We start from the raw sequence: 18184 nt of genomic DNA on the forward strand, positions 1-18184 counted from the left end.
TTAACGGACACTTAACACCGTTTTCGGATTGTGTAGGAAATTGTAGTTAAATTGGGTAGTTCGTGTATCAATTTGGCACATTTGATAATTTGGTGTAGTTTTTTGTCAAATTAAAAATTCATGTAGGAAAAGGTCACATTTTGCAAAGTTGGTGTAGGAAAATGTCATTTCTCCTAAATAATATTATAAGAAGCTATGGAAAAAATTTGTTTGTTTGTGATTATTCTAATCTAATATATAGACATTTGTTGGTTGTAGTTGTGCTATTTTGGTTCCAAATTTGAATTTTTAGGGGAAAAAATTTAGATTTTCGTTGTTTCAATTGAAAATGAAAAAAAATTAGTTTTGAAAAGTATATTTTGACGGTAGAGAAAAAATTTGATAGATGATATATTGGGAAAGATAATAACAAATTATCATAATTAGAAAAATTAATTCTAATTAAATAAAAGTATTTTAGACATAATATTTATTTTTTTAATATCTGTTGTATGTAAAATTAAATGGAGTCAGTATTAAACAATAATAAATTATGGATACCAAAACTTTATATATTAATCGTTAGAAATTAGTTTTACTCTTTTATTAATTAACCTTCCTTACCGAATTCGGAGGGAAAAAAAGCCCGACGGTGTCAAGCTCGCGAGAGGCTAGAGCTGCATGCAATGAAACGTTTCTTTCTTCCAATGGCCGAATTTGGAAAGTGTTACAGAGCCGACACGACCGCACTCTCCTCCCGTGAAATCTTCAAATCCCTAGCGAGATGATTTCGATTTTTTCTTCCTCTCCTTTCCTCAATTTCACCCCTGGATCCCAAAACCCTCCGAAATCTTCGATACCCATTGTCATGGAGGCGTCGAATTTCAAAACCCTGATGGAGAATTTCACGGTGCGCGTCCGGAGAGCGGAGAATCGCGAGCTCAACGTTTCTCTGCTCTCGCCCTTCACGATCGCTTCTTCTCGGCTTGATTATGTGGGAAACGTCGCGATTCGAGTTGAGCTGAGCGATGGGTGTGTCGGTTGGGGTGAAGCTCCTGTTTTGCCGTCGGTGACGGCGGAGGATCAGACGACGGCCATGGCGAAAGCGCGGGAAGCATGCGAGTTTCTGGGGAATTCCCCCCCGGCAAAGCTTGGGAATGTTCTTCGGGAGATCGGTAGAGTCCTCCCTGTTCATCAATTTGCCTCTGTAAGTGTGGAATTGCCCCTTGCTTAATAGCCCATTTTAATGGCTCTTTCTCTCTGGAGCTTGCTTTCTCTTATAAGTATGTTGCTATGGTGATCGTTTGATTTAGTAGTATTCTCTGAAACCATGAAAACTGAAAAGTTTCATATCTTTATTGTATATCTAAAATGCACAATCATGACTTCATCTCAGCATCTCTGGCTTGATAAAGCTTGGTCCTGACCTTGAATATGTCCAAAGCCATAACAAAACTTGTTGGGTTCCAATTTTCATGCGGGTTTAAGTGATTTGTATGGAATATGTCGATCAAATCATGAGCCCAGTATTGATGTTGAAATGAATCAAACACCAAATACATTGCGGTTTCCTTGTGATATACTTGTTGGCTGTGATGTTTATTACAGGCTCTCTGTGTGTGTTTGAGAAGGGATTTGGCAGTAGCCCTTTTCTTTTTCGTGTTCTTCGAAAATCTCTGAGATCTCACTCTTACAAAACTGGAAATTGCTAATATGGTTTGAGTAGTAAAGGTCAGAGCTGGGATGGAGATGGCATTGATTGATGCAGCGGCAAAGAGCATAGGCCAACCATTGTGGAGTCTATTCGGTGGAGCTTCAGACATGATTGTCACTGACATAACAGTTTGGTTCTTATCCTTAACTCTTCTGGGTTTTCCCCATCATTTTCTGCTTGGAGAATAGTACAGATATCAATGGACAGTTGCGATGATGGGTCTAATTACAGAAACTCGTATATGTTGGCGACTTTGAATAGGATTTTTACAGGTATTGGAGAAAGAGAATGATAACCTTTTGACAATCTAACCATTAAGAGTAGTGGTTGCTGGTTGGGTTTCAGTTTCATAGTCTGGAAATCGATGTTCGTTAGGGTTCTAGTCATGGCTTCTTGGGTGAAAAGTAATCAATGGATGTGGCTGTGACAGAGTTGTATGGTAATAATATGATCAGATTCCAATAGTTTCTCCAGCGGAAGCCATGGAGTTGGCATCCAAATACAGAAGACAAGGGTTTCAAACCTTGAAGCTCAAGGTGGGGAAGAATCTTGATGCTGACATTGAAGTTCTTCGGGCCATACGCTCAGTCCACCCGACTAGTTCCTTCATTTTGGATGCAAATGAAGGCTACAGTCCAGAGGAAGCCATTGAAGTTCTTGAGAGACTGCATGGTAAGATCATTTCATTCGTTGCTCCCTATCTTAGTCTGGCCTTTCAATGGAAAGAGTATCGCTTTGCCATTTGTCTTAACCAGAAATGAAGGTTATACCGATTCTCTTTGAACAACCCGTCCGTAGAGACGATTGGGAAGGTCTCGGTCACGTGACTAGTATGGCAAGGGACAGGTTCGGGATCTCGGTTGCGGCGGACGAGAGCTGTCGAGACTTGAAGGATCTCGAGAAGATCATAGAGGGTAATCTTGCGAATGTGGTTAACATCAAACCAGCCAAATCCGGAATACTCATGGCCCTTGAGATCATTGAGTTGGCAAGAGCATCTGGAATGGAGCTGATGATCGGTGGAATGGTAGAGACTAGACTCGCCATGGGATTCTCCGGTCATCTTGCTGCCGGCCTCGGGTGTTTCAGGTATGTTTCGACGGAAAAAAAACTCGAATTTCTGGTATCCGCCTGCGGGTCGGGTACCCAAGTACTACATGAGATGAGATCCATAATAAAAACCCGAAAATCATACGAGTAATTGGATTCGAGATCGGGTATTACTCACGGGTACCCGAATAAACAGTAAAAATGACATTTTTGTCCCTAGAATTCTCAATCTTTGAAGTCAAAATTCATATCATGAACAAGATTTTCCTGTCATTACAGATACATAGACTTGGACACCCCACTTCTTCTAGCAGAAGATCCTGTTCAAGGAGGCTACGAAGGTACGCACTCTCTTTCATCTTTCCCATTTATAAATTACCGAAACTTGCAGTTTTTTTTTTTTAATATCTTCAATTGAAAATCTTATAGTTTCAGGAGCTGTATACAAGTTCATGAATACTAGTGGCCATGGTGGATCTCTTCAATGGCATGAGATCTCTTAATAAGTTCTTCTTTGGATCTCATCACAAATCATATTTTCCACTATGGTTATAGCCCTTATCTTTTTGTGTTATATGGAAAACCCAAATGCCCATTTCTAATTTGTTTTTAGATCAAATGGTATGTAAATGTAAAAATGTCTATTTCTATTTGTTTTTAGATTTAAAAAAAATATCGAAATGGGTATTCTGAAAACAAAAATAATCATTCCTACTCGATTTCTAGTAGGGATAGCCATTTCGAATTTCGGTTCAGAATTTTAGCGGTTCGGTTTGCAAACGGTTTATTCGACATTCTAAAATTTGTATCAAATTAGTATAGTATATTATTTGTTTCTGGTTTTGATGCGGTTTGGTTTCGATTAAAATATTTAGATTTTTTAAAGAAAATATTAGCATCATCATTGTTATTTCGGCTGCATTGCATGCTTGGCCTTTCATTATGATTCAGTATTATATTTGAATTAAAAATCAAATAATTTCATATTCACGACCGCATGGAGAATTCCTATGTACTTGAGAGAGATAATACACCCAAAAAATTCAATAATGAATTTATGCCAAATTTTAAAGTCTGAAAACAACAACTTTTTTTTATTGTGAAAGGAAAAATACTTTCTTCAAACAAAAAATATGAAAATTTAAACTTTTAGTGTTAATAATTGTAAAGGATACACGTACTTAATTCGGACCATAAACTTACATATCATTTCTGTATGTCAATTCTAATCCCATCTACTAACGTACTAACTAATTCAATGCATATTATTTTCACTAAATCAGTTTTAATTATATATATCTGCTAACTAATTTAAACCTAAACTTGAATAGTTTAATAGGTGATATATAAATGCAAAATATTTGTCTCATCTGGAATTCGAACCTCAAATTTAGAAATAGATATATATTTCAAATCACATTATTGATTCTCGATCCCAAAATTAATCTAGGTTTGGTCCACGACACTCCGTTAAAAAAAACTAATTATTGAGTTTCCTAAAGGGGTATTCATATTCCAAAATCATTATAAACGCAGCAAATAAAAAAAAAGAAAAAGAAAATGTAAATTATAAATTAGGGTTTCTACTGTTGTTTTTGACTTTTTTTCCGAAACAAAACATAGTGAGAATTGGTAGGTGTGGTGGTAAGGCGTGCAAAATTCTTAGTGAATAATAATAATTTTAAACACTTTATAAAGTGGGGGAGAAAAAAAAAGATAAAATATGTAACATATTGGACATTTTTCAAAGTGTTTACACAAATTTTGGGTATACGTATAATTTTAAAAAATTTACTCATCTCAAATCGGAACAGAAATAAAAGATAATAAAATTATTTTAATTATCTTGTCAAACAAAAATTCTAAAATTTTAATGTTAAATAAATGTAAATTATGGTTTATTAGGCAGATGCTCACATATATCATGCTAGGGAAAAAAGAATTTAACAATCACGAAATGATAATGTTATCTATAAATAATTCTTTACTTTTTTTTTTTACATTATAATTATATTTAAATAGATAGAAAGAATTCTGTAAATGACTTTCTTAACTAGTCATATATATATATATATGTATGTATGTATATGTAAGTCCATATACAAACATGAAACATGCTAATGATATCATCCCGAACAATATAACCATTATATTTATCTATATCAACAACAATAAATAATAACAATGATAATTGTCACACTGAGCGTGAGGATCTTAAAGCTATAAAATCACTATGTTTTTTTTCATGATTTCAAAATTGTTTTCTCATTAGAGTTAAAAATTAATTATTATTTAAAAAAAAGAGATCGTGGCACATTAATTATTAAGTTATCCATGGAGATCGAGGATCTTTCGCTTATAAGTAATAACACATGTTCTTTTAATCGTGTATTTTCTTTCTTATTAATTTTAAAAATAATGAAGGAAACAAAATGTTTAGCCATCGTTTTTGTTTCTATAAATTAACTATTACGTAATATAGATGCAAAAAAGTTTATGATCTATACTATTGCTATATTTTTTTTTATAAATTATAAAAAATAATCTATTTACCTTTAAATTTTTATACAAATACAATTTTAGAAATCTTAAAAAACAACTTGATATTATTTAATAACCATTTAATATTATAATTAATATCTTTTTGTACGAAGTCAAGCAGTGGAATGAATTGTTGCTAATAACCAAAAAAAGGTATTTATAAAATATAAATTGCAAAATGGGGAATTTGGATGATACTAATAAATCATCAAATAATAATCATATATAATAATGATAATAATAAATACTCCATTGAAGTGATTGTGGTTAATGATTAATCACACGGATCCCCAAACGCACGCTTCCTCTCATTTCCAACTTTATTCAAGAACCCTAATATATACGCATGCATATACATACATATATATGTGTGAAAAAGTCTTGGGATGTATCATAAGGATAAAACCATATGGGAAGAAAAAAGTAACATCACCGAAAGCCTGTCCTTTTTGAGCTCTCGACTTCGGCTAATTAATTCAATGTTTGGTCCCACAACTTTCCTTCGTTTCAATTTTTTTCTTCTTCACAAAATTCCATTTCAGTTGACCCATATATAAAAGATAATGTTTTCATCTGCGTTATATACAGTTATCTTGGTTTAGATATACAAACTAAATCGAATTTAAATAATAGTATATGTGAATATTACATAAAATATCGATTGGTTATGGGCCTTTTAAACAAAATGGATTGGATTCTGAAGTAGTTTTAAAATAGTATAACATAATAAAAAAATATTACATATGTTTTTGTTAAAAGGGAGTTTGAGCATGGATCCAGAAATTTTTTTCAATGGGGGCAATAATTATAAATATTATATAAAATATAAAAAAACTAATAAAAATATATTATCACAAAAATATTTTTCATTCTACAGCTAAATTCTCCGATCTTTCATTTTTTAAAATCTATCCATAACAACTTCATTTATAATTATCTCAAACATATTTTTTCGATTAAACAAATTAGAAAATCACTCAAAAGCTGATCACCAATCTGACTACGTAAAATTATTTTAACATGATTAACAACTGTCATATAAGTGAGCAATTTTGAATTCATTCGTTAAATAGATCATTAAATTTTTGATACTGTAAATTATTTTTGAGAAATTTCTCAATAGATTTCTCTATTAAATTAATTATGAGATTTGTATAAAAACAAATTTATTAATATGATAGATATTTAGAAATAATGAATAAAAGATAAAAAAATATTTAAAATAAAATCCAGAATACTTAATATTTTTGTTGGTTTTAGTTTTTTGGATTTAATTATTATTGGATTTATATTTTTTTTATTTGATAAAAGATTAAACAGAATTAATTTGGAATTGGAAAAAAAATTAAAAAAATGAAGGAGAATGTGAAATTGGTAGAAAAAAATTGAAAAAAAAGATTTAGAATTAAAAAAAATGGAGGGGGCATCACTTAATTTTTTAGTGGAGGCATTGTTATAATTTAATTAAAACTATAAATAATATTTCTCTTTTTTTAATGTGAATGGGGCATGTGCCCCTACTTATATGAAAATAGATCCGCCCATGTTGAGCATATTTAAGCCGAACTAAAAATCTATAATGAAACCCAGCAGAATATAATATATTCCAAAATAAAAACTCCAATTAAAAAATAATCAAACCAGAGTTTTAAACAAAATTTAAAATATTGATCTACAATCAAGTATATTGTAAGTAATTGTTAATTATATGATTTTTTTTGGTAAATAATTATATGATTTTTAAATCATGTGATGAAATGATTCCTGACATTTGTTGTTTTAGATGTTTCATAACACCTTAACATATATTTTTTTTCAAATGTAATATTAAGGCAATTATTAGATGTTTGGTAAGTGCTTTTCTAAAATTTCATAAACAATTTGGGATACCAAACTCTATATCTATTTTATTTCAATTTTATTAAAAAAACAGAACTTCAAAACATTCTCATTCTAAAATTGAAACCTTTTACGTATTAAATATTATTATGGGATGTGGCATACTATTTTTTCTATTGTTTTTATTTCACTGAAATCGAAGATGAGGTTAAGATGCTGACATATATGTTTACTTAGTTATATATATATATATATATAAATGTTTCCTGATTTTGTAAGACGTGATTTTGTGGCCTTCTTATGTTCACACGAACATCTTTATATTTGTAGCACTACGATTTGCTAAGTAATAGTTTCTTATTTTTGGAAGTAGAAGTTTGCCGACAAAATAAAAAGGGCCTAATTACACCAAAAAAATCTTCTACTTAAAATTCATCATAAAAAATCATTAACTATTAATTTTGAACAAAAATATTATTAACTATACAAATTATTTAAAAACAATATTTACTTTAAATTTGTTATAAAAATCATTAGTTATTAATTATAATAAAAAATAATCAATTATTAAAATATAAAAAATATTGTGATATACCGAACTAGAATGAGGATGGAGAGTGATCGCCAGTGTAGGTACGGACAATGAGCGATTTCTCTAGTACCGCTAGACCAGAATATACATGAATGAATCGAATGCACCGGAATGAGAGAGATCCGAGGGCGGTGTAGGTATGAGACTATACAGTCAATGATAATTTAAATGAATTGATTGAACTATTCATACCAACAAGAATTCGATTGCCTATCCTAAGAGAATATCAAAGCTAAGTGTGTTTGCTTTGAAGTAGTCTTAATTAAGATGCCTTGGAAAATACTTTTCAAGATGTATACGAGTGAGGACAAAAACGTTAGAAAGTCTCGTGTTGGTGTGAAGGTAATTTCATCATTCTGTAGCTGTCTTGGAACGTTACAAATATATATTAATATTTGAGATATTACAAATTGAATATATTTTATTGATTGTAATTATTATTTTAATATTTTATTATATATTATTATTTTAGAAATTCAAAATTATCACTTTAATTTTTTTTCATAGATTTATATAATAATTTTAATAAAAAATTATCAACTATTTCAAATTCTCAAAAAAGTATTATATTTTAAATAAAAAAACTTATAATCAATAAATATACCCAATCTATCAAATATTAATATATAATAAAATTTTATAGATTTCTATAATAAATTTTAAATAAAATATTTTTTGAGTAATGTAGATAGATAATTAATTTTTTTTTATTAAAATTAATAGTTGATGATTTTTTATAATAAACTCAAAGTAAAAGATTGTTTTTTAAAAATTTATATAGTTAATGGTATTTTTGTTTAAAATTAATAGTTCATTGTTTTTTATAATGAATTTTAAATAGATTTTTTTATGTAAATAATAAATTTGAAGGCTTTTTTTGTTTATCCTAAATAAAAATAAAAATAGTATTTTCGTAAAATATTTTTTTTTGGGAATAAATCAAATTCGTATTAACATGATCGACTTCGCCTACGTATTTATATATTGCAAGTTTCTATATATAGACGTGTAATAATTATGTATGTATGTATTTTTTTTATTAACATATCGTAATTATGCACATAAATAAAAAAAGCATCTAATACTAATAGATTACGGTGCAAGTGCTATATATTGCTATACATTTCAAATATTTTTTTTTTGCTTTTATTGATCCTTTTTAATCTTTTATAAAAAAAATAGATAAAAAAAAAGTCTTCTTTCTCTCTCTCTCTCTTTTTTTCATCTCTATAAATAGACATAAAACGCATACCGGAGAGAGCAGTAGCGCAGAGAAACAACACAAAATCAAAGAGAGACAGAGAGAATGGCGATGAAGAGGGAGGAGAAGTTCATTTACCTTTTTGCCCTCATCCTGATCCTGACGATGACGGCGATGACGGAAGGGGCGGTGACGTGTTCGCCAATACAGCTGAGTCCATGCGCCGCCGCGATAACGTCGTCGGCTCCGCCGTCAGGGCTGTGCTGTCAGAGGCTGAGACAGCAGAAGCCATGTCTCTGCGGTTACTCAATGCATATTCCAACGCCAGGCGTGTCTCCTCCCAATGCAAGCTCCCTTACCCCAAGTGCTGATGAATCTATATCCATCCCCCCATCTATGCTTATATATATATATATATATATATATATATGTATCATCTGAGTTTGTGTGTCTGTCATCTTTCTCTCTCTATATATCAAAGGTTTAATTAGTGATATATATATATACACATTTCGTGGGTCTGGTCGTCGTCTTCAAGTGTTGGGAATAACAGTCATTGATGATGATGATGATGATCGTCATGGTCATGGTCATGGTGGTTGCATATTGATGTTGTTGTCTACTGTTAAACTGTATGCGTGGTGTAGTATTTTGTATGGTGTATTTGTATATCAATGGAATCATCCATCTTCTTCACTGTCAACAGTGTACTCTTTCGACTCAAAGTGGATGGTTATATATATATATATATGTGTGTGTATATATATGCTCTTCGTCATGCGGAGAACATATAACAATGGACAATGGATCATCATGCTTGCATTATATGGTGTGTTATATATACAACCCTTTTTGTGGACAATGATTAATCTCTGTATTTAAGAAGGATAATTACAGAGTTAGTGAAACGTTTTATAGATGAGATTATTTTAGTGGTTAATTAAGCCATTGAATTCCACAAGTTTTTTTTTCTTTCTCAAATCTGTTTACATTTCACAAAACCAGTAAATTGATACATTAAAATCACTATACAATAATAACCCAAAAAAAGAAAAGAAAATTAAATTAAAAAAAAAAAAAAAACAGCAAGAGCTCTCCGACACAAACCTTAAATCTCCAGATCTCAATCACAAACCCGTTTTCTCACAAGAGAAAATCTGGGATCATTACCCGCTTCGAATCACCAACTTCTTCTTCTTCATCTGTTCTTCGCCTTGATCTATGCTTATTGCTACTTCTCTCCCCATTCTTCTTCTTCTTCTTTCTCTTCTTCTCCTTCTCCTTCTCCTTCTCTGCCCTTTCATGATTTATTTCCCTTCTCGAGCTCGATTCTCCATTCCCTGTATCCAAATATCTCTCATCCTTTCCCATAAGAGCGTTCTGAATTGCGCGTGACAAAGATTCATCATCCTTCACATCCTCCTTTGTCGTTTTCACTGAGGCTGACTCATCTCCCTCGTCCAGTTTCACCACCACTGGCCTCGGTTTATACTGACCCTGCTTTCTCCGAGGGTTAAACGACTCTACCGATATCTCGTCCGCCAGTTCGTTTGCCGGAGGATAATCGTTTCCGTCGCTGTCTCGGTCGTTCTTCTGAGAGGGAAGGTAATATAGGCCATGCCGTTTGCGGTGTTCTGCCAGAAGAGATGCCGGTTCTGGCGGAGGTGACTCTTCCTGTTGATCTCTGATTCCGAGTTTCGAAACCGAGAAGCTGATTTTGTCTGTGGGAGAGAACACATTTGATTCGATGGGTTGGATAAAGTCTTGCAGATCTCCGAGATTTTCTTTGAGCTCTAACCCTTCTGGTACAGAAACTCTTTCCTGTGCAGTCGCAGAGACAGGACCGAGCGAGAACACTTCTTCCATGAACCCTATGACTCTCAGAGCTTCGGTTCCACTGTTCTGGATGCTTTCTTTCTCGACTATCTCTTGCTTTATCAGACCGATGAACCCTAGAACGTTCTTAGCTCTCTCCTGCACTTCCACATCATGGGTTCCAGATAACGGCCACAAATAGAACTCAATTGAATTCATTAGATTCACCACAGATTCATGGGTGAAGCCGTTCTTCTCCAAAAAAACGGGACTAGGTCCATCAACAGAAGATGAGGAAGCGGGTTCCTGGCCCAAGAAGTACAACCTCATACAGAAGACAAGAACTTTGAAGATGGACTCTATGTAGATGGCTCTAATGGAAGGCGGCAAGAGACAAGTCCGCGGTTGCAGAAGGGCCTCGGCAATTTCAAATGGGTTCTTAGAGAACTCGACGTATTCCCCGGAAACCCAAGCAGCGGCGGATAATATCGGGTGCAAGAACAGATTACCGAGCAATGCTGGATCAATAAGCAACACCCGAGAAACACAGACCAACTGCGGCCTAGCATCTTTGACCCTCATACCGATATCGATCAGCTGATGCTCAATCTCTTCCCCTATTTGGCAATGTGGAACTCTAGCCATTTCCCCGAGAAGAGACACGTACCAATCAAAATCAACTACGATCTCATATACGTTCCTGGAGCATGCTGACAGGATGGAACCGATAATCTCGTTGCAGAATAAAGGGTCTGATTTAAGCGCGTAATTCACAAGAATCCGGGAGATCTCTGAAACGTTATCTTCATTCACCATTGCCATCAACAGCCGCAAGGCCTCAAGTTTAACATTCGGATCCTCATCGCTCAGAGCCTTAACCACAGCCTCTTTGTTCTCCAAAACTGCCCACAAATGATTCGGAGCAACAATTGACAAGGCATGCAGACCAAGATACTTGAGATTCGGATCATCGTCAACTAGAAACTCCCGGATCTTAGCAACCGCAAGTTTCACAGCTGCTTCATGATCGCTCATGCTACTCACCACGGTCCTAATACACTCAAACACCAGAGACTTAGCTACACTCCTCCGCATGTGTTCGCAGATCGGCTCAGCCACCTTATTAGCCAACCTCGGCTCTATCAGAGTCAACTTAGCGAAAATTTTGAGAACCTTGATCAGAACCCAATTGTTCCTCGAATCCACCAGAATCTTATACAACTCGGGAGCTAAGGGAAGATACGATTGGGGATCCTTTGTGGTGAGCTCGCAGAACACTCCAACCACTGCAGAGAGAATCTGAGGATCGGAGCTCTCAAGATTCTCGACAAGACGCTTGAAACATACCCTAACAGCATCAGGGTTCTTGTCGAAAACCCTCAAGACAACACCAATAGCTTTTTTCCTGACGAAGGCCTTGCTACTACCCAGAACCGTGAAAACCTCGGGCGTCAAATCCCTAGCTAGATCATCAGTTCCAATCCTAGACAAACAATCAAGAGCGAGACTAACCTCGTACTCGTTCGTGCTGTTCAAATCCTTACGGAGCTGGTTCGTGATCAGGAGCAGAACAGGTGTCTGGTCGTTGAAGGACTGAGCAATGGCGTGGTAACCGATCCTCTTGTGGGCGAAGCGAGAAGAGGACACGACCTCGACGGCGTGGAACGCAGCCCACGACATGTCGATGCCATGGAGTGCGTTGAGGTAAGAGAGCTTCTGGAGAGCGGTGGATTTCGTGGAGAGATCCGTCGCTTTGATCTCGCGGCGGATTTCATCTAGGGATTTGGAGATGAAAGCGGATTCTCCGATGAGCTGGAGACGAAGACCCTTGATCAGATCCTCGAGGCTTCGCTGAAACAGACTGTCCATGAGCGAATTGGAAGACGACGTCGCCATTGGAGAGGGAAGAGAAGGAACAGCGAGAGGCGGGAATCGCGAATCGAAATCGAGATGGGGCTATGATAAGAAATCGCAAGTAGCCATGAACAGAGAGATCTTGGAGGGCGAGATCGGAGATCAGATTCGAGGGTTTTTCATGATGGCGTTTGCGAGTTCACGGGAGAGAGATGAATGGCTTTCTTTCCAATTAAAAAAAAAAGTGTTTGGGTTAAAATTGGTTGGATCAAACCCAAAACACATAGAAACCCATTGAATAATGGGTTGGAATATCCAATTTAATATCTCTTCCTTTTACTTTTTTTTTATTAATTAGGAAAATTGCATATGTCAAATAAATATTTAATTTAATCTAATTGATACATTAAACATTAAAATATTTTAAATCAACATTTCAAATATTAAAATATTCTAAATTAACATCTAAATTTATAAAATCAAAATCAATTTATAACTTTGATTAGTTTTTATATCAAAAAATTATATCTAATTTATATATAACCGTCTGATTCGAATTTGAAAATTATAATCGATTTTAATATTTGAAATATTAATTTAAAATATTTTAATAGATATTAATTAGATCAAATTAAAAATTTAGTATTATTTGATATATTTATAAAATTTATGTACTATTAGAATTTTTCTATTAATTATGAAATCATATTGACGATATAGAAGAATTATAAATTAATGAATCTAAAAGCATCCAAATATATTTTTCAAGATAAACATGCCGAAGCGATGGGTTTCTCAATATTTTTTTTAATAAATATTATAGAAAATAAAAATAAGTAAATATTGTCGTCGAAATTATTCTAAATTTATTGTCATTTTATATCATATAAACCCAATTTTTCTTTCCAAGTTCTAACCTAAATTTAAAGCCGATCGAGAGACATAAATACCATACAAATGTTAGCAAATACATTATTATTTTTTTTGTCACAACAGAAATATCAGTTTGGTTTCATCATTAGGTAGTATTTTAAAAAAAAGGAACTATTATTATTATTATTTTTATTAAAAGAGGCTAATGAAACTCCATAATCCATATGAGCTAATGAAAGTTACTGTTCGGACAACATCACTAATTTAACAGACATCTGTCATATGAATACAAGTGTGAATTAAAAAAAAAGGAACTGAACATTTTCATGATTGACCCAATATTAGAAAACAATGGAAATACAAAACAAACCCATAATAATAATAATAATAATAATAATAATAATAATAATAATAATAATAAGAGAAAATGACATAAACCCACACAAATTATTAGTGTAAAATTAGTACATCAATTTTTAATTTGACAAAATCCCACACTCAATTTCAAATTTTTCCGATTTTCATCACAAATCTATATATATAAAAGTTGGATTTGGAGATATTTGGTGAAGCCACTTTATCTCCATGTCATTATCCATGTGGCATTTTGTTTTCAATCTTTTATTTATCATTTATAAACTCATTAACTACATATAAATTGGTTAGATTATCACTAAACTCTATATATAAAAATAATAATTATTTAAAATTATTGGTTAGATTATCACTTATTAATAATAATTATTTACAATTATAAAAGGCGTATTACAAAAAAATGGAAAACCCACTAAATATTTAGGACACTTAAAAAATATTTTAACAAAAGCTTTTTCATCATATGTGACATTAATTTAAATTTTTATTTATCATTTAATAAAAACATTTTCTCTCTTTTTTAAATAACCATTTTTAAACTACATATAAATTGGTTAGATTATCACTTATTAATAATAATTATTTACAATTATAAAAGGCGTATTACAAAAAAATGGAAAACCCACTAAATATTTAGGACACTTAAAAAATATTTTAACAAAAGCTTTTTCATCATATGTGACATTTATTTAAATTTATATTTATCATTTAATAAAAACATTTTCTCTCTTTTTATAATAACCATTTTTCTTTCTAATTTTTATTTTCTAATATTGTATGCTAATTGAGTATATAAAAAAGATATTTACTATATCCTTATTAAAAAAAAGCGTTTACGTATATATATATACATATACGTATATATATATTTTGTTCAATTTATGTATAGGATTGTGTTCATCTTATGTTGGTTTATAATTAAAAAATAAAAATAATTATAATCATAATCATGGCTATAATAAAAATTTGTTGGTATTTAATACCAATATATGCACACTCCACCTTTTAAGTAGTTAATGAGTTTTTAATGTTTTTCATTACATTTTCCGTTATTTTTTCATTCATCCACTAATGCACTAATGGAGGCTTCCCACTAATCCACTACTGCCAGCGAGTCATTACATTCAATTATTAAATTTAAATGTGATTAACATTTGATTAAATGTCTACATGAATGTGGAGGTTACCGTCTTAAAAATAACACTAACGCTTTTGAAATAACTATCCAATTAATAGATTATGGGCCAATTATTATTTTTTATTTCACAAAGTTTCCAAGAGTCTATGACGGATTGAAAGCTCCACTTTATTACAAATCTCCATTATTATATATAGATGTTGAGTGGACCCTATATCTACAAAAGCTCTGTCACATCCGCTTTATTACAAATCTCCACTATTACAAATCTCCAAGTGTGTGTTGTCCTTGGATTCCTCTTCACATCCTTAGCTTACTTTTTTCCCTTTAACCCATGGCTGACTCTCCAAATGATTTCCTTTCCTCATGTCTGATGTTTGTTGAACTACGCGTTGGTCGTCCAATGCAACTAATTGTTTGTCGATTGTTACGGTTTTGGGAGGCTCAAAATGTCAAGAAAGATGGTGAACTTATGAGTATTGATTTTCTTCTGATCCACAAAGAGGTATATCACACATTATGATACCTTTTAAAATTTTATTTGTTACTTATTATCACAATAATGTTATTTTATTTTTACTGATTATTTCCTTTACCTTTTTTGCTTATCGGTTTATAGTCTACTGTTATTCATGGATCTATAAACCGACAACGTTTGAGTCGCTTCAAAGATATGTTGCGTGAATGAGCAGTTTATCTTCTAACTGATTTTGATGTTGTTAGAGCCAACGACCTCTTCAAGCTAACTGATTTCAAGTTATCTCTTCGTTTCACTGAACGGATTAATATTTTAGAAGTTGATGATACCGCTGTTGTGATACCTAAGGAGATTTTTAGGTTCCGCGACTATGACGAACTGGTTGCCTTGGCTAACAAAAATGAAGAATTACCAGGTGCGTTGACATAACATATTATCGGTACATTTTTCCTCATAAATTATTAAATTATTTATTAAACATTACTAATTTTTATATTTTTCTATCCTTACCAAAGATGTCATTGGTCGTGTCCGAAGTATTAGAGATACTCACAATGAACATTTGTTAACCAAGCAAATAGTTGTTATCGACTTACAGATGGCAAGGTATATAAATATTTGAAATGTTGTATCTTTCACTATTTATAAATTCTTCAAACAAGTGTTACATTTGTTTTTGATATTTTTGTTTGTATTTCTGCTTTTTTTTTTCAAAAAATAAAGTACAGAAGACGTACTTTTTTCTTAATCGTATACTAACGCTAAATAGATTTCATATATTTTTTATATTATATTTTATTATTAATAAAACAGCTGAAGAACACCATAAAAAATATATGCATTCCTTTTTTGTTTAAATTTCTTAAATATTTTTTGTAGGGTCATTATTTCTTAACACCACATCAGCTTCCAGATTTTTCTTCGACGATGAAGTCGACGCGAACAGAACATTTATCAACATGTATATCTCATAAATTATTATTTATATACCGTTTATCAATATGTTATGCTCATATATTGTACTATTTTCCGTAGGTTTAAAGACAACATCGACATCGCATTAAAAATTGAGGAACCGATCCATACGGTTATGAAAATGGAGAGTGTTTCTATATCCGAATTGTGTGACTTTATCACAATGTCAAAAATTCAGGTATGATGTGTTTCAATAGCCTAAAAACACGTACAAAATTACATATTATTTACAAAATTATATTAATAACGGTATAACGACTCTTTTATAATGTCAATAACGGTAGGTGGCTGCACATGAAGATGCACAACACATTGTTGGCGCTCAAACTAAGAAGACTCTCGGGAAAAAACAACGCATCAAATAGAAATTACTTTATAAAGAAATATTTAACTATTCCTGTTTATTTCATCACTTTTACATTCTGTCTTTTGTTTCTAAAGTCTACTTCAAACTTACATATACTTATAATTTAATATTTTAGATTTTTCAAGAGTTTGGAATAAATTGATCACTTTTTCGGTTCACAGCAATATAACCTCAACTCTTTAAACCACATCCAACCTAATATGGTTTAATTACATATTGTTCACTACACTTCAATTTGCCTTTAAAGGAAAAGCGCATCCAATATGCTGGGAAATGACCAAACTATACCCACGCATTCCTATGGACCCGCCTGCCAAGGTTAAAGCCCCCAGAATTTGGTGATAACATAAATCCCGCTTAAAACAATTTTTTCCCGTTTTTTCCAAAACACACAACAAATTAAAAAACAAAACTACATCATGCTTATGATGCCGGACCCTGCCTGGTATGGTCGAAAGACTCAAATATATCGGAAACCAAAGCAAAAACGGGAAAAATGGTTAGATGATTGAGAAGTTACCCTTCAATAAAGAGTTGACCGTCCCACCGAAGACATGCGAGATGGAGGTGAACGCAACGTCTTGTCCAAGGAAGGGGGAGATACAAGATCCAAACTGACACATCTGGAGGAAGGAGTGATACGCCTGCCTTATCTGCAAGTTGGGTTTCAACATATTTTTTCAACCTCTTTCCATTTTTACTCAAATCAAAATATTGTGTGTTAAATACACAATCAACTCTTTTTCAAATTAACTTAAACCGTAACAAACTCCTAGATTATTGCAATCAAATAAGGACGAAATAAAATAGTAATTACCAATATATTTTATTCACGACACTTATTATTTATAATAGAAAAAAACGTTTCTTCTCCCTTCATAGTTTTCACAAACCAAATATTTACAAATGATTCATAAACAGTTCAACGGATTTGGGGCCACTTGGAATCCTCATCTCTTTTCTTCCAAGGTTAGTGTTTTATGAATTGAAATAATTTCCCACTCTTACTTTCATCTATAATTACTCAATTTTATTTATACTATTATACATATCATTCTGAAGCAGGATCGTTTTTATATACCTCATTACAACTATTACAAATCTCCAAGTGTGTGTTGTCCTTGGATTCCTCTTCACATCCTTAGCTTACTTTTTTCCCTTTAACCCATGGCTGACTCTCCAAATGATTTCCTTTCCTCATGTCTGATGTTTGTTGAACTACGCGTTGGTCGTCCAATGCAACTAATTGTTTGTCGATTGTTACGGTTTTGGGAGGCTCAAAATGTCAAGAAAGATGGTGAACTTATGAGTATTGATTTTCTTCTGATCCACAAAGAGGTATATCACACATTATGATACCTTTTAAAATTTTATTTGTTACTTATTATCACAA

At 32.4% G+C, this 18184-nt stretch overlaps 2 protein-coding genes across 3 annotated transcripts; one reads left to right on the forward strand and one right to left on the reverse strand.

The window, feature by feature from the left end:
• Window positions 1-609: 609 nt before the first annotated feature.
• Window positions 610-3506, forward strand: LOC104820382 (L-Ala-D/L-amino acid epimerase). 2 transcript variants are annotated; one of them, XM_010550803.2, is made up of 6 exons: window positions 610-1186; window positions 1711-1821; window positions 2149-2365; window positions 2449-2782; window positions 3023-3084; window positions 3173-3506. In XM_010550803.2, exons 1-6 carry the CDS (start codon window positions 764-766, stop codon window positions 3244-3246), a joined length of 1221 nt encoding a protein of 406 aa, XP_010549105.1. In that variant the 5' UTR covers window positions 610-763; the 3' UTR covers window positions 3247-3506. The 2 variants fall into 2 exon arrangements, with proteins under 2 accessions (XP_010549105.1, XP_010549107.1); XM_010550805.2 differs by having other exon boundaries at window positions 3179-3506.
• A 6363-nt stretch (window positions 3507-9869) lies between these two features.
• On the reverse strand, window positions 9870-12829 carry LOC104820383 (AP-3 complex subunit delta). Its single transcript, XM_010550806.2, has one exon. It carries the CDS (start codon window positions 12625-12627, stop codon window positions 10060-10062), a length of 2568 nt encoding a protein of 855 aa, XP_010549108.1. The 5' UTR covers window positions 12628-12829; the 3' UTR covers window positions 9870-10059.
• Window positions 12830-18184: the final 5355 nt, after the last annotated feature.

This window comes from Tarenaya hassleriana, unplaced genomic scaffold (genome assembly GCF_000463585.1).
Source record: "Tarenaya hassleriana unplaced genomic scaffold, ASM46358v1 Cleome30, whole genome shotgun sequence".
Taxonomy (NCBI): domain Eukaryota; kingdom Viridiplantae; phylum Streptophyta; class Magnoliopsida; order Brassicales; family Cleomaceae; genus Tarenaya; species Tarenaya hassleriana.

What these genes read in the sequence shown, in the direction of transcription:
- LOC104820382 (XM_010550803.2), top strand. Translation starts at nt 764, where the DNA reads ATGATTTCGATTTTTTCTTCCTCTCCTTTCCTCAATTTCACCCCTGGA. An exon ending in CTGTTCATCAATTTGCCTCT is followed by an intron (nt 1,187 to 1,710) that starts GTAAGTGTGGAA and finishes TGAGTAGTAAAG; the next exon opens with GTCAGAGCTGGGATGGAGAT. An exon ending in GCCGGCCTCGGGTGTTTCAG is followed by an intron (nt 2,783 to 3,022) that starts GTATGTTTCGAC and finishes CTGTCATTACAG; the next exon opens with ATACATAGACTTGGACACCC.
- LOC104820383 (XM_010550806.2), bottom strand. Translation starts at nt 12,627, where the DNA reads ATGGCGACGTCGTCTTCCAATTCGCTCATGGACAGTCTGTTTCAGCGA.